Source organism: Pempheris klunzingeri, chromosome 9 (genome assembly GCF_042242105.1).
Source record: "Pempheris klunzingeri isolate RE-2024b chromosome 9, fPemKlu1.hap1, whole genome shotgun sequence".
Taxonomy (NCBI): Eukaryota; Metazoa; Chordata; class Actinopteri; order Acropomatiformes; family Pempheridae; genus Pempheris; species Pempheris klunzingeri.
Genome location: NC_092020.1, coordinates 22,843,119 through 22,858,209, shown reverse-complemented (window position 1 = coordinate 22,858,209; position 15,091 = coordinate 22,843,119). Strand labels below are relative to the sequence as shown.

The following is a 15,091-nucleotide window of genomic DNA, read 5'->3' as shown; positions in this document are numbered from 1 at the left end:
CATTAGACCATATCCCTGTCTGAGCCTTGTAAGTACTTCCCAGTACACGTCACCTTTGCATTATCTCATCTTATTGCTAATCTGCGTTTTAAAGATGGCGTACAGTTTTTGGTTATGATAAAGTTCTCAGATAGATTGTCTTGGCGGTTAATTTCATCACTTCACTGGTGGCATCACTGTCTTGCCAGCTAAGGCTTCTGTCTTGCATGCTTGATTCTTGCACGTGCCTTACCATTTGCTTAACTCTCTAACCTTTTGTCATAGAGGTTCTCTGTGGAACAGCTGGCAGTGTCAGGCAGTGCAGTGCACTGTCCTTGCAACAAAAATAGAGAACCATAGCCTCTCTGTCTACAGTGGTCCCACGAGACTATAAAACTCATCAGAGACCAGAAAACAAAAATATGGAATACATGGAAAATGGGGGGATATAGTAACAAGTATGTAACAAATTAAAGGACAAAGCACCATAAAATGTCTTAAAATTTGATTGTCTCAGACAAAAAATGAATAAATCAAATAAAATGGCTTGGTTGGGTGACTCAAAAATGTCCTTGATGGGTTGTGTTTGACTGGAAAATTTGGACTTCATATTTCTAAATCTCTGGCAATAGCCCTTTATGCAATACCATTCTTCCAAAACAGTATTCTGTCTTGTTGTTTTGATGGTGGGAGAATTGCAGTTCAGATGGGTTGAGATCTGGCGACTGTGGAGGCTGCAGGTTTCTGCACTCATTTGTCTTTGCTAATAAGGAAAATGTTTCAAGCGGATGTTCAATCAGTGTTGATGGTGAATATAGTCAACTGAAGTGATAAAGACCTCGAGTGCCGACAGCCTCAGACTCTGTCTCGGGGTCAGTGACAGCATCCGACAAAAACGGCCCACACTGAAATTCATTGCAGCAGAAAGATTCAAGATTGGAGAGCAATTTGAGCAAAGGCACCACCAGTTACTGTTTGCTCTCTGCAGCTCAGGTTCTGGAGGGTCCATATTCGCTTGCACGGCTAATACAGCCGCAGCCTTGGCCTCTCTTGGCTGCATTTCTGCGGCTACATACTGTGGTTCAAATAAATACGGCTGAGTATTCGAGTCAGCCGAGACACTGTAACATGTCTCCTCGTCCATAAAATACTCTGCACTCTATTATGGGATGCCATTTTCCCTGTTGTAAACATAGTTACTTTGCAATACAAAAAAAAGAAAACAAGGAAATATTGTTTTTTAGCGACATCTAGAGCACCCCTCCTACCCAGACACAGAGACTAGACATTCAAGCTGAAATAGTCTGACGTTCTTCCAGGACACCAACTACGTCAAATATCATCACTGGTGGCCCAGAGGAACGACAAGGAGAACACAGCATGTGCAGATGTTTTTATTGTTTTAAATTACTACATTTACCATCAACACTGATTAGATATCCATAGAAAATGTGGTAAAATTGCCCTTTAAGTTTCCATCCATCAGTAGTCGACATTCCTGAATTCTTATCACTAGTGTTTGTAGGGTTTGGCCTGTGGGTGGTACCAGAGAAAAGGCCATGTTGTGACATTAAAAGGGGTTATCCTTCATACAGTGGCCTTTTTAGGACATCTCTAATTCACCTCGTCAGGATCAGCTCTAGATTATCTGATGAATTTAAAGGTGAAGTCACAATAAACAGACAAACCTAAAAATTGCGATGCCTAAAGTGTTGTTTGACTAAATTTAAAGCGCCATGGAAGGGAAATGGGACTCTCATATTTACTGTTATATCTTATTTATGGACTAAATGTGATGCAGTTGATTGTAGATGTAGCGTTATTAAAGAAAAATGTTATAAGGTAGAACATGAAACTCTCCTGGGTGTTTATTTAGGCCAGTATCTGTGTCAGCGGTGCCGCTGTGTCCGTGTCTGTCTGGCTGATGTCTTATCTGCAGCTTGAGGCGGTGTGTGTTCCTGCAAAAGTGGAAGTGTTGCATTATGAATGGGGAGGCAGATAACCTGCAATGCGGTCACTCAACACTGTGCAAACCTGAGATGTTCTCACTTATCCGTTTGACACAGCACACACGTGTAATACGATTCTGAGGGATGGAAACAAAACACATTCAATGTGTCTAACGCAGGTCTTACTGTTGGCTCTAGAACCTCTGAGTCACTCTGTCCTCCAACGTTGCCTGTAGCTCGGTTTTCTGTCAAAACAGAGGACCGAGTTCAGTTTAATTTATCCCTGACATAGAAATTCTTGCATTCATACAGTACGTTACATCACCAAAACTCTCTGCTGATCTGATAAAGAAAGTGAAATGATATATTTCTGGTAAATATTATGTGACATTTTCTATTATTGACTTTATATGACTTTCCATAACAAAATGTTTGCTGAACAAAACGTGAGCAACATAAGATGAACAAAAATCAATAAATGCGATCCAGATCTCTAATCATAGCTGCCGTGCTACTTTTAATCTCAACATCGATGAAATCCCCGCATACTGCACCACATCCAGCTGTTCCTCTAAGTCATCCTCATTGTGACTTGGTGACACACTAACTGAAGGATGCTGCTTCGACATACTCATTTGCATAAGATGTACACAGTGGGTTTTAGCCGTACCTTAATTTGCATGTTGCTGAGCAGCGTCCCACTGTTCAACAGCTGGTTATACTGGCAGCCCCAGCCAATCTCGCCCACATAGCTCTGCCTGGGCATAGGAGGGGGGGCATGTGGTGCAGCTCGGCACAAGAAACTCAGGTCACCTGTGGCCTCAGGTGAGGAGGAGCCCGCACCGATGTACCAGGGGAAATAATTTGATCTTGGCCTGTAGTCTCCGATTCCATCTGGGCCTTGTTAGAATCAGTCGACGTGTGAGAAAAGAAGGTAAAAAAAAAAAATAGTCAAATTAACCCTAATCCTCCATGCAGAAGGAAGGAAGAAGTCTACAGACACACAAGCACAGAGATGTTATTAAAAAGAAAGAAAGAAGCTGATTAATTTATTATTTGCAGCTTATATTAAATAAAATGTTCAATATTCAGCTTTTGTTGTGAATTCAACACAGAATGGAGAAAAAGATTGTTTATGTGAAGTTTGTAAAAGAAAAGAGTGCATCCATTTAGCATTTAGCTTGGGGCGTTTTGTTACAACTAATTATCTTTTCAAGAGGTATTACAGCAAAGGGTCAGTGTTTTTCACAACATGCATTCTCTCTGATGTTCCTTTTTGATCTTGACAGGAAACATACATTATTAATCCTCAGAAAATATTCAAGCGCTGTGTGATATAATAGACTACAGACACAGGCTGCTCACACAGAATGTCAAGTTAATGTTGGCCCTGCGCACAGTGCCATCATGTGTCCACTTACAGTTATATTTGCTCGGGCACAGGCCATATGCTTGGACGTCATGTAATCGTTGAACAATGCTTTGAGGTCTTTGGCATAATCTCACAGGAAACTGGATTATAGCAGTCTCACGATACAGACTTTCCCACCATTTGACTATTTTGGATAGCAACAGTGACAACATATTGCAGATACAGAGACATTGCTTCACTTCAAATGAACCATTTTAGAATGAATTTCACCTCCTTGAGCTGCACTCAGTTAAATGAGACAATAGTTTTTTTTCTCTCCATGCGTCTCCTACCTGTAAAAATCATCCTTTGTCCATGCTGTGGCCCTCCTGCAGCTGCTTCACTTTTTTGCATCACTTTTTCCCCCGCTGTTATGTTTGGATTAGTTGCAGGTTAGATACACCTGTATAAGAGGCACCCGTGGGTGATAACTTGAGCCCAGCAGTCTGCTCTGTCCATGGGGTCATGGTTGGTTGTCATGCAACCGCTGGTTGTCATGGTCTCAGTGGTTGTGTCCTAGTTACATTGTAAAAACAGGGGACGTTTCCACCATCGAAGCATTAAAACTTTAAATTATAGAGATAGAGATATAGATAGATAGATAGATAGATAGATAGATAGATGGATAGATAGATAGATAGATGGATAGATAGATAGATAGATAGATAGATAGATAGATGGATAGATAGATAGATAGATAGATAGATAGATAGATATGTAGATAGATAGATAGATAGATAGATAGGTAGATAGATAGATAGATAGATAGATAGATAGATAGATATGTAGACAGATAGATAGATAGATAGATAGATAGATAGATAGATAGATAGATAGATAGATAGATAGATAGATATTATCCACAACTTTCTATGTTATTCTCTATAATGTGCTAATATTACTATGTGACATTTATATTTTGTATGTTTATTTCATCCTATCTTGATTAAAAGATATCTTGAAATAATTACATTTTATGCTACTTTATACTTCTACTCTATGCCTTTTTGGCAACCAATACTGTACTTTTGATGAAATGAGGATGGATTATTATGGATTAGGCTACCCAGCAGTATATAAATTCAAAGTTAGAATTAGCCCATCGTTACCAGCTGCAACATTAGTGATGCTTATACACTAATGCGTCACTAATTATATTCCAGTGATATAACACACATGCATAATTTAGTATGATGAGTAAAGAGTATTTTACGGTTCACATCCTGCTTATTATTTATAGCCATCTAAAGTGTATTACCCTCTTTCATCACTAGGTGGTCCCAAATCATCACTTTGCCACATTGTACCCCCCCCCCTCACTCCCCATTCCTACTTTTTTCTTTTCTTTTTTTTGGTTAAATGGACTCGCCCATGAGCCGCCCCTTGTGACTAAATCTCCGTCAAGTCAAACACATATAACAACATTTACACAGGAAATGAAATGATTTTGCCTTCAAAATAATATACTAAAAAAAAAAAATCGATCAATTAATTATGCTTAACAAGCAAAAACGACACATGAGCTCTACAGTCACTGGATCAAAACCAGCGTATTAAATAATACTAAATACTAAAACTAAATAATTATGGTATGTCTTGGTGCATAGCAGACTGTGCACCTTTTAGGTAATGGACAGTTAAATTCATCTGGTGCGTTATTTTAAAATAGTGGTGATATTACCACCATCATTTAACATTTTGCATATCGGTTTTCATCATTAATCAATGATTACGTGCAGAGAACATGCCATTTTGATGGAAAAACGCAACAATGTGTATTGTTTTAATTCACCGCAGACTCCTCCCTAAATGTGTCCTTCCCTTCTTTGTCTCTTTGTATGAAAACCTCGCTCTCTCCGGGCTTTTATTTTGAAAACCCGCGACGGAAGTGCATCTGTTAAATGCGTCCGACTTGACGCTGCTGTGTCAGTCACCATGGTGGCATACAACAGAGCGCAGCGGCGGAGGAGCTATCTTCACTTTTAGACCCACTAAAAAAATGTTAATATGGTGAATCTTCTCAGTGAGTGCAGTCAGGTCTACCTGTCGCAATGGACGCCAGGTTGTTGTTGACGGGATAACCGCGAGCCCTCAGCCTACTTTTTTTTTTGTTTGCTGGAGCCTACATGGGATTTCTTTTCGTCGCTAGCAGAATGCCGAAGACACAAGGAATGGCTTTGACGAAGGCTGGCTTCAATAAAGGGACTATTTCCACCTTTAGAGAATAACTCCGAAAGAGACAGTTGGAGCAGCGCCTTTTAAAAGTACTTTCCTCTCGGTGTGGCTGGGTGTTGGCGGCCGGTTCCGGCTCGGGCAGCGGAAAGACAGACACCCCGAGGAGACCGCTCGGCTGTCTGGCTCCAGTCGTGGCCTGGCTCCGGGCACTCCCAGCTTATCCGCTAGCATCGGAGCTCAGGCGACAAGAATAAAGCAAGACAGCCCGGCTCGGGCCGGGGGACTTGTTTTGTTTATATCCCTGGATATTTCTAAACATTTTATTAGGATAAGAAATCCAACACCCTCCAGACGGCGTCTTCCAAAACAATGGCGTCTTATGTGGATAACAGCTTTCGGCAGGCTGTGATGATGAATCCGGCTGATAGGACGCAACAGGTCAGAAGAAATAATAATTTATTATGCAACTACTGAAGGAATCCGTGTGTAAACGTGGTGATTTCCGCCGTGTTGCTCGCTCGCCGTGCTGCACCACAACATTGCAACATTAACTTACATTGCGGCGTCTTTAAGTGCAACAGAGAGAAGCTGCGTTTGAGGTCCGGTGTTAACGCACGGCCACATCCCGCTAAGCCGCCTATCAGCACAGATAATCGAGGCTACTTAACATAACAGGAGCTGGAGCCTCGCTGGGAATCCGACCCGAACTAGCCCCATTTTCTGCCTCTTGTTTTTACACCACAGACGTGGGAGCCGTCTGGTGCAAAAACCGACTTTTGCATTTTTTTTTTGCAAAAGCCAAACAAACAAACAAACAAACAAAAAAAATGCATCTAAAATGAGTAAATGAGGGGCACAGGCTGTGGTTAATCCTGACTTAGCTAATAGCATGTGCCAGCCTACCAAACAGACGTTTACCCCCTTGTTTTGGTCATTTTTAGTAGATTGAGACTCAATTTAAAGAGCATTGCATGATGCTGTTTATTAGTTCTTCATTATTTGTAGGCTTTGGGAGCTTCATTGGGCATCACCAGTGGCCTCATGAGAGTTTGATATTGCTTTCTGTGTGAACCAAGTTTTGATTGATTTCTGGTCTGGGACAGTGGATGGACACACGTGCGTGCTGCAAGTGACACAGAAGCAGAGAAAAATGAGGAAAAAGATGATTTTTAAAGCTCTGTTCTGTCCCTGTGCAACATCACCTGCATCGTCTGATCCATGTCAGTGGGTTCCTCTGGGACGTTTGGCACGTTTGGCGTGCCAGTTGTGAGGCGTAAGGACATGCAAATGCTGTGGGCTGTGGTCATGAGCCTTAAACCATATGCGTGCACACACCCAAGCTTGCATGGCTTCAGATATTAACAGTTGTGCTTTGCAGACACACACACACACACACACACACACACACAATAAATCCAGTTTGGCTGCGAATAAGGTATCATTTAATTTGAGCAATGCTTTCACTGCAAATGGATGCTGCTTCAGCAAAGGCTTCACACACAATGGGCAATCAATAGGCCACCACTTAAACCAGTGGGCCACAGTTAGTGGCACAGCCGTCCGTCTGCCCGGCTATCTGACATTGAGGAAACAATTATGGTGTCATTGACGGCTTGTTAACTGTATTAGGCTCATGGTCTTTACAGCTCTGTGCAGGATGTCATATCTGGGAGCGACAGATGCCGTTATGGAGACAAAGACGAGGACACAGAATATGGTTGGCATCAGTAGCAGCAATGTCCCTCTAAGAATGGGAATAAGCTTTAGTGGTTTGTATTAAGGCAACAGCTAGTGATTATTTTCGTTCTTTATTAGTCTGCCGATTGTCTCATGCATTGATCATTATATTCTTTTGGCCATGAAATGAAACAAAATCTGCAAAAGGCTTATCCAAATTTCTGTAAGCATCTTCAAATGCTTGCTTTGTCCAACTAAGCCTAAAATGCAAGCATATTCAATTAACTATCATTATAATTATTATTATTATTGTTGCAGCATTAAATCTCACATTTGAGAAGCAGAGTCTAGGCTGTGATTTGCATTCTTTCTTGTTAGAAATCAACGAAACGATTCATCCTTTATCAAAACAGTTGCCAGTTTCCTGTCGGTTTGCGAATCGATTGATCCGCAAATTGTTTCAGGTGTAGTTTATAATGTGGGATTGATTCATTAATCATAACTCAAACTGCTTGTATTTTATTCAGCTGGTTGGTCTGGTGTTTGCTTAATCTGCCGTGAAACTGGAGTTTTCCTCAGTAGGAAATAATTGCTGGTCGTTCCAATAACGACTGGAAAATGCTCTTTAGCGTTCCCAACTGTTGATATGGAGGCGACAATGTGATTAAAAGCAGGCCGTCTTTAACACCTGTTTACATCAGCATGATTTTAAGTCTCATATCGACGTCTCAATGCTGTTTCTGAAACTTTCCAGACATGACAAGAGTATTTAAGGGGAAAATGAAGCGCTTGGAATTTCAGAGCTGGAAAATAGTCTGATTAAAAGATACTGAGGTTTGGACAAAATACGTCCTTCTAGTAGATTTGATGAAAGAAAAACATACTGGTTTGTCTGAGGTCTGTCAGTACTCTGGAGCCATTGGTATGAACCCATGCTGTGTCAGTATGCAAACACTTCATTCAGGTGATGGAATATGAATGGAGGGGTGAAGTAGGACAGTTTGAGAAATGACCAAATGATGCTTGAAAATGATTTAGTCAGAGCTAAATGTGTGATGTCTTAGGATTTGGAAGTATTTAGAAACACTGCAATCCGTGTTGTTTTACAGCTGCATCACAGAAAAGTCCACACACAAGATTAACAACCTCCAGAAAGCCCGTGGTTATCCTGCAGAAAAGCAAGGCGACGTGTTTACAATAACTAAGAGGTCTCCTTGACATTAATCTTCATGGTGCTGATTATCATATGACTGAGTAAATTTCTATTGGTTTTCTGCTCTGCGTTTTCCATTAGCAGCACCTCTCCCGGTGTTCTTTTCAAGTGTCCGGCGACTGCGGTGGCTGACACAGTTTATCCTAATGGTGTTGGCAGGGTCTCCCTGTCAGGATTAGCTAACGGTTAGAGGGATCTGTCGCTGTCGCTCAAGACCGACCACAGTTGGATTTGACCCTCTGCCTCGCCTTATTGTCACATGGCAGGTTAGATAACTGACCACTTGACAGTCAATAATGACCCTGGCTTTGTCAGTTTCCTTTGTGTGGTCTTATTTTCTTTGGACTGTAACCAGAGGTTCACTGAATTTCGATACTGTAGAAATGAGGCAGTCTGATCGTCAAGAAAGCAGAAGGAGGAGGACGCAGTTTTGTGCGGCACATTTCTGCAGTTGAGATATAAATTAAGATAAAATGACATGGATATTTGATCTCTAATTTCTTTTTCACGCCCCAATTCAATGATGTATTGGGGGGGGGGGGGATGACTAACCCCTTGGAAAAAAAAACAAAAAAACATCATTTCTTAAACATGTAGTCCCCAATAGCGCTTTGTTGTGGTGTTTCAGTTAGATGATGGACTTGAAAATGTTTTGCTAGGTTCGAATTGGAGCCCTCTAGTTATATAAAGACTTTTCTATCTATGAGGCCACCCATTCCAACTATTTTCATCTAATCCAGTCACACATTTTAGCTTTAGCTAAAGAAAGTCTACAGGTTTTTACACATGATGGATTTCATCATGAAGACTCAGTCAGGTTAGGGTTCACGGGGTTTTATCCCAAAAGAGCTCCGTGTCTGTGGCTCCCTACTTGGGATGTGTTTTCCCTGTCGGTACAGATGACTGTAGGAGACCATAAAAAGGACGCATATTTAACCACCATACAGTCTTCTTCAGCAGAATTATCTTGTAGCAAGTTTTGGTTTGTCGCTTGCGTCCTCTTCTTATTTCACTCTTCTTATTTCTTATTGGCTCTGGTAATTTGTAATGGCCATTGGTCATTAGGTTTTCGCATATATTTTTTTAATTAACAATTCATTTGTAACCGGTAACCAGTGTATTAATCCGTATCTAAAATGAATAGTTGCTCATTGCTGCCCTAGAATGCATGAATTCATTATCAAACATGAAGCACAGGCTCTGTGTGGCAAAGTGGTATCTGTGACATGTTTGTTTGTCGGGTCATTAGGTGGGGGTTGCACTGTCTTTAAACTACACATTGAACTCTGATGTTGTTGCTGCATGTCTACTCTCAGCTACAGATTTAATGTCATTACCACGGACCATAAATGCACTGAACTGAACTTGTTGACTGGCTAATTGTATATTTTGATGCAGCGTCCATCTCATTGAATCAATTCCTTTTGGCGTATCTGCACAAAAACCTGCCCATACTAGGCTCTCTGAGGTGCACGGATGAATACTTCGGCTTTATCTGGTCTATTTATCTGCAGCAAGTAGCTGGACTCAGGACAGACATCTCTCCTCTTACATAGCCAGGTGGCAAAGCTAAAGGCCACAAACAACAGTCCTCTGCTGCGGTGACCCTGCTTCACAGCCACATAGCTGCAGGGACAATCTGCCTACTTTACATTGTTTCCACATATTCTGAACCGGCACATGGTTGCAGTAACCGTACGAGAGGAGACAAGGGGGGGAAACGAATGCATTTAGTGGATGTTCTTGACCCCAGCGACGTGTTGTGAGCAAAATAAAGCTTAATTTAATTTGCTGGTTGTTGCTCAAACTCTAATAGAAACAGCAAGGGGTTTTAATGGTCCAGCTAAAATAACACACGTTCAAAATTACAAATACAAAATAAAAGGGTCAGGAATAACAGACCTCCATAGAGACCTATTTGTTAAAGGAAAAGTGTATTTGCTTTCAGATGAAGGTGAAACTGGGTTGTTTAGCACAGATGTGCCACTTGGAAATAAATGGCACATAGCATGTAAATAGCACAGGACTGTTTTCTTAATGCATTCAGCCCTGTAATTTTGGAATGTAGGAAATATGTATGTATATATATGAAACTAGAAATGCCAATACGTTCAATGAAATTGTTGTAATATTTTACATTTTAGATATCGGAAAACAGAATACTGGCCTATTATTCATAAATCACATTTTGTTTAAAATGTTTTCTGTAGATTAAGAAAAACATTCAGGTGCAGAGATACTACAATAGATACTGTTATTTTATAGCCCTAAGAAATGAAAGTCCATACAGAAGTATAAACCTGTGGAGGAAGTAGTTGCTGCAGGTTGTGAAATGACTGATGAGCACAAAGCCGCTCTGTCTCTCAGCATCCTGCCCAGCACAAGCAGCAGGAAGAGGAAAAGCGTCAGGATGCTTTTTGAACTTAAGCCGGAAGAGCGACTTGACAACAGAACCCCCCCCCCCCCCCCCCAAAGCTGTTTTTATTTTCTGAAGCTGGGTGTTGTTTTGTGACTCCCTTCCTATTTATGTCGGGGCGTCAGAAACTTCTGAACATCTATTTAAAAACCCTCCAAAAAAAAAAAAAGGGATGGACTCCTGTACCAAGTTTCTCTGCTGGAGTGGTAATGCTGTCATTTTCCCAGGCAACACTGGGTTTTCCGATTCTCCAAAACTCTCATCCGTTCTGTAAATTTAGCTACTACTTGTCTTGGCGTTTTGCTTGCACTCTGCAGCGAAACTCTGAGAAATAAAATGATGTCACATGTTATTCTTGTGTTGAGAGTGGAGGCTGAAGTGGTTACACACACCGCGGTCACGCTGACGTATTCCTCCCAGTTTAAACACAGGGGATGATTTCAGGAAAGGAAGAAAGAATCAAATGCACCATCGTGTGTTACCCACACAGAAAACCAGTAGGCAGTGCCGTGCTTTCTGATTGGTTCATTCGAATCATGCTTTTAATTCCACATCAGCCTTTTTTCACGATGTTGTGACGGCAGTAAAGCACAGCGCTGCCTATTAGACAGAAGACCCATAAAAGATATTGATCTAAAAGTATTGATTTCTCAGAATTATGACTGTACAGGGAGCAACTGATGAAAAGGCTGAATTGTAAACCATGCATAACCTCCTTACAGTAAGAAGATTTACTGCATCTATGGCTGTTTTACAGTTTAATTGAGCAGTTTTACAGTTTAATTGTTCAGATAAATATCTGATCTCGGGTTGATCACAAGCCGGAAAACAGCCGCAATCCAGAAACTGTTCCTTACCGGAAAATACCAGGATGTCTGTGTAGCTCTGTACGCCTGATACTCCCTAAAATCTAATAATGAAAAGACCAATCCAGTGTAGTTTGTGTTTAAGTGCACCACTGAGATTAAAGTGAGTTAAACACACATTGGCTTTCACCCCATGAGACCTGATTTAACAGCAGTGGAGCACAAAACCCAGCCAAAGCTCTTTAACGTCCTTGTTTGTCTTCCAGTTGCACTGATACATTTTTACTGATGACTGAGGTACATGGATATTTGAATTAGCGTCTTGAAGTGTAGCTGGAGGCTAAAACCTGAAATATTTCAAACTGAGCTTCTCCTTATGATAACAACATAGGATGACTGTGTCCCGTTGCGTTTTGTATTCTTCTGCTTCATAGAACACTAAACACAATCACATTTAAAAAGCTGCAGCTTAAGGCATTTTGGCTTTTTTTTTTTTTTTTTTTTTTCAATTATCAATCATCAAACTTGTTGCGGACTTGTTTTTTCTGTTTGGTTAATTGACGAATCATTTCAGCATTATGTGATGGGTGTAGACTGTGATAGAAAGAGAGGATGATGCGTCATGTGCACTGCCAAACGATAAAATATGTTTGACATTGTTTGAGGTGGATGCTTCCTCAGGAGAAGCATGTCGGGGAGGAAAAAAAACAAAACTATTTTGCCAAGTTTGCTAAAGTGTCCTTTATATCCCCCAGCAGAATCATATCGGTGTTCCTTTTTCAACAATAGAGGGTGGGAGCTAGTTAATGTAACATTTCTAAAATGTTAATCTAGAGACACCATGCTGGCTCCAAAGTTGCTTACGCTGCAATCCTCTCTCTCTGCTCTCTGCTACTTTCATATTCTGATCTTGAATGCTCTCATATTGAGGGTTCACTCGAGGTCTTGCCATAAAACTGTACTTTGATCTATTTGTTTGAACCTTTCTATTTGCAGAACTTTAAAAAAAAAAAAAAAAGAAAACTCGTGCTTTTTGTGTTAACAGATTGTATTGGTCTGAAGCCTTAGGACACAGAGATACACTTCTACTTCTAAGGGAATGTTTGATTGAAAATTTCAGTGGTCGTGTGCCGTCCTCGTGCTGCATTGCCCCCCCCACACCCTTTCATCTTGTCAGATTGACCAGGACGTTAACCTCAAGGTCACACTGTGCATTTGTTGCAACTGAATCACACGCGTTATAATGTCAAAGGCATGTTTCAGTTCCTTATGTTCGCATTCCTCGAGATATTTTTAAAGCAAAGAAAAACGGCTTCGGAGTCGAGGCTCCAGAAATTCCATTGGCCTGCACAGCAGAAGGCAATAGACCTCATGCCACTGAGCGACCACAATCTTTACATAACTCTCTTGGGGAGCTAAGAGAAGAAACCATCCCCGACATGCAATATTTACATGATCGCCATTGAATTACACTTCTCTGTGTGGACGGCATGAAGAGCTTCATTCCAGCATTTGGAAAAAAAGGGATGCCTATGTTACAGAAAAGATTGATCACTGAAGTGAAACAGATTTTGGTATCTTGTACTGTTCAGTAGACAATCAGGCTGCATCTCTATTGTAGTGACACTGAGTGCTGCTGATTGGAAGCTGGTGATTTATGTTTTTAGGGAAATGTTTAATCTGCAATGGTTGTAATGTCATTTATGTAAACAACTATCAGACTGCATTGAGTACACACAGTGCAGGCTCACTCTAGTGTATAATCTGCTGCTGTAATCCTCCCTCTTGGTGAACTTCTCAGACATGAAGTGGATCAGATGGAGAGCTGATTAATTTGCGTGATTAGAGATTACTTAATCCAAGTATACGGGTTCACCATGCAGCTAATACGTGTTTACAGTATTTTTAACAATGGCACTTAAAGATTGTTGCCATTGCAAGATCAGGGTCAAGATCAGGCCGACGTTTTTGTATAAACAAAATTATAATGCTATTGTATGTTCTGGCCTTTGTTCATTTCTTAACAACTGGGAAGAAGTGGGTGAAATTGAATGCTTAAGTTTTGAGTAGGTTGAAGGAAAAGTATTTTATGATATCTGGCTGATATCAGTGTAGCAAGCAGACCTGTTTATTATCACAAGTGTTTCATCAGCAGAAAAAGCCATTGGCACCTTATGTCTCCATCCTACTACTCTGCTGTGAAGCCACAGTCGGGTTCATTAGCATTACGGCTCTACGTATCGGTCTGCTTGCAGCAACTAGAGCCAGTTTCATTAACACTCTGCCTCTAGTAGACTGCTCACCTGCTTAAGTTAAAGCTTTCAAATATTCATCAGCAAGGAACTGGTAGCCTTCCTCACTGCACTGCAAATACCTCAGCTGCACACATCACGTCTCTAATATATTTTGTGTCACCAGTTTTAAAAAAAATTCTAAGTCAAGCTTTCAAAAAATTGTTTAAAAAAATGTGAACAGGAAACTTCTGTTCAAGACCAAAGAATTATAACTATGATTGAAGCTTACAAGTTCCAAGTTCACATTATCTGTAATTTGACCTTCTTTATCAAAAAAAAACTAAGCCACAGTATGCCAATCAGGTCAAAGCAATGAACTTCATCTCTTTCCACCAGTCGGTTGTTTGTCTTTGTGTGAAGGAGATCCACCCCCTTCCAGTGTAAAGAAATACACTTTACAGAGTCGAGGAGGGCCGGTGTGTAAAAAGCGTGCGATGATGGTAGGATTAGAAAAGTGTAGAAAGTTTTTTTTTTTTTGTGATTTTCAGCCAAATCCTGTTAAACCTAATGGCTAATTGTGCATGCTTTTACGGAGACCTACTAGTCGGTGTTAAACTGTAATGTTCATACAGTGAGTCATAACACTGTTTGCTGGGTGTGTTTCTGATCCTAACGTGGCCTGTCATGCCACATGCAAACTGTGGTTTATCAACAGCTGTGCTGGTGGTAGGCAGGTAATTACTTGCCATGTGAGCCAAAAGAGGTGATCCATTACAACGCTAGTATGAGAAGAAACAGCTGTCTTTGCTAATGGACGCTGTTGTCGAAGTAAAAAAAAAAAAACGTTGCTGCAGCAGTCTTTGAGTTCCACCAGTGAGGCAATGATGCTTAGTGCACAGCCTAAAAAGAAGGCAGTAAGGGAAAAATAACCCTACACAGCCTGAAAAGAAAGCACAGAGGGGGAAAAAGCCTCCACACAACATTGTTTTCCCCATTTTAAAAATCCGTGATTAGGAATGCTGTTGTTCCACTTCCTGCGTGCAGTAGAGCGGATTCGTGTACAATATCTGTCTTGGTGAAACCTTATCTTTGTAATTGGTCCCTGAGGGTTTGTCTAACCTGTGGCTAGTCACGTTTCCAACTCTGCAGCCCTCTGTCCCTCCGTTGCCCATCAGGGAAAATGTCTGTTCATTACCAAGGCCTCAACATAATCTGATTCTCCTTGGAATGT

The 15,091-nt window shown here is 40.9% G+C and overlaps 1 protein-coding gene across 3 annotated transcripts in view; it reads left to right on the top strand.

Annotated features, from left to right (window-relative positions):
• Positions 1 to 5,312: 5,312 nt before the first annotated feature.
• rapgef2b (Rap guanine nucleotide exchange factor 2b) overlaps positions 5,313 to 15,091 on the top strand; it is a 103,273-nt gene continuing 93,494 nt past the window's right edge. For all 3 annotated transcript variants that reach the window (XM_070836505.1, XM_070836504.1, XM_070836503.1), the window contains exon 1: positions 5,313 to 5,952. In XM_070836505.1, the coding sequence (XP_070692606.1) occupies positions 5,884 to 5,952 (69 nt within the window). In that variant the 5' untranslated portion in view covers positions 5,313 to 5,883. The remainder of the gene's footprint in view (positions 5,953 to 15,091) is intronic.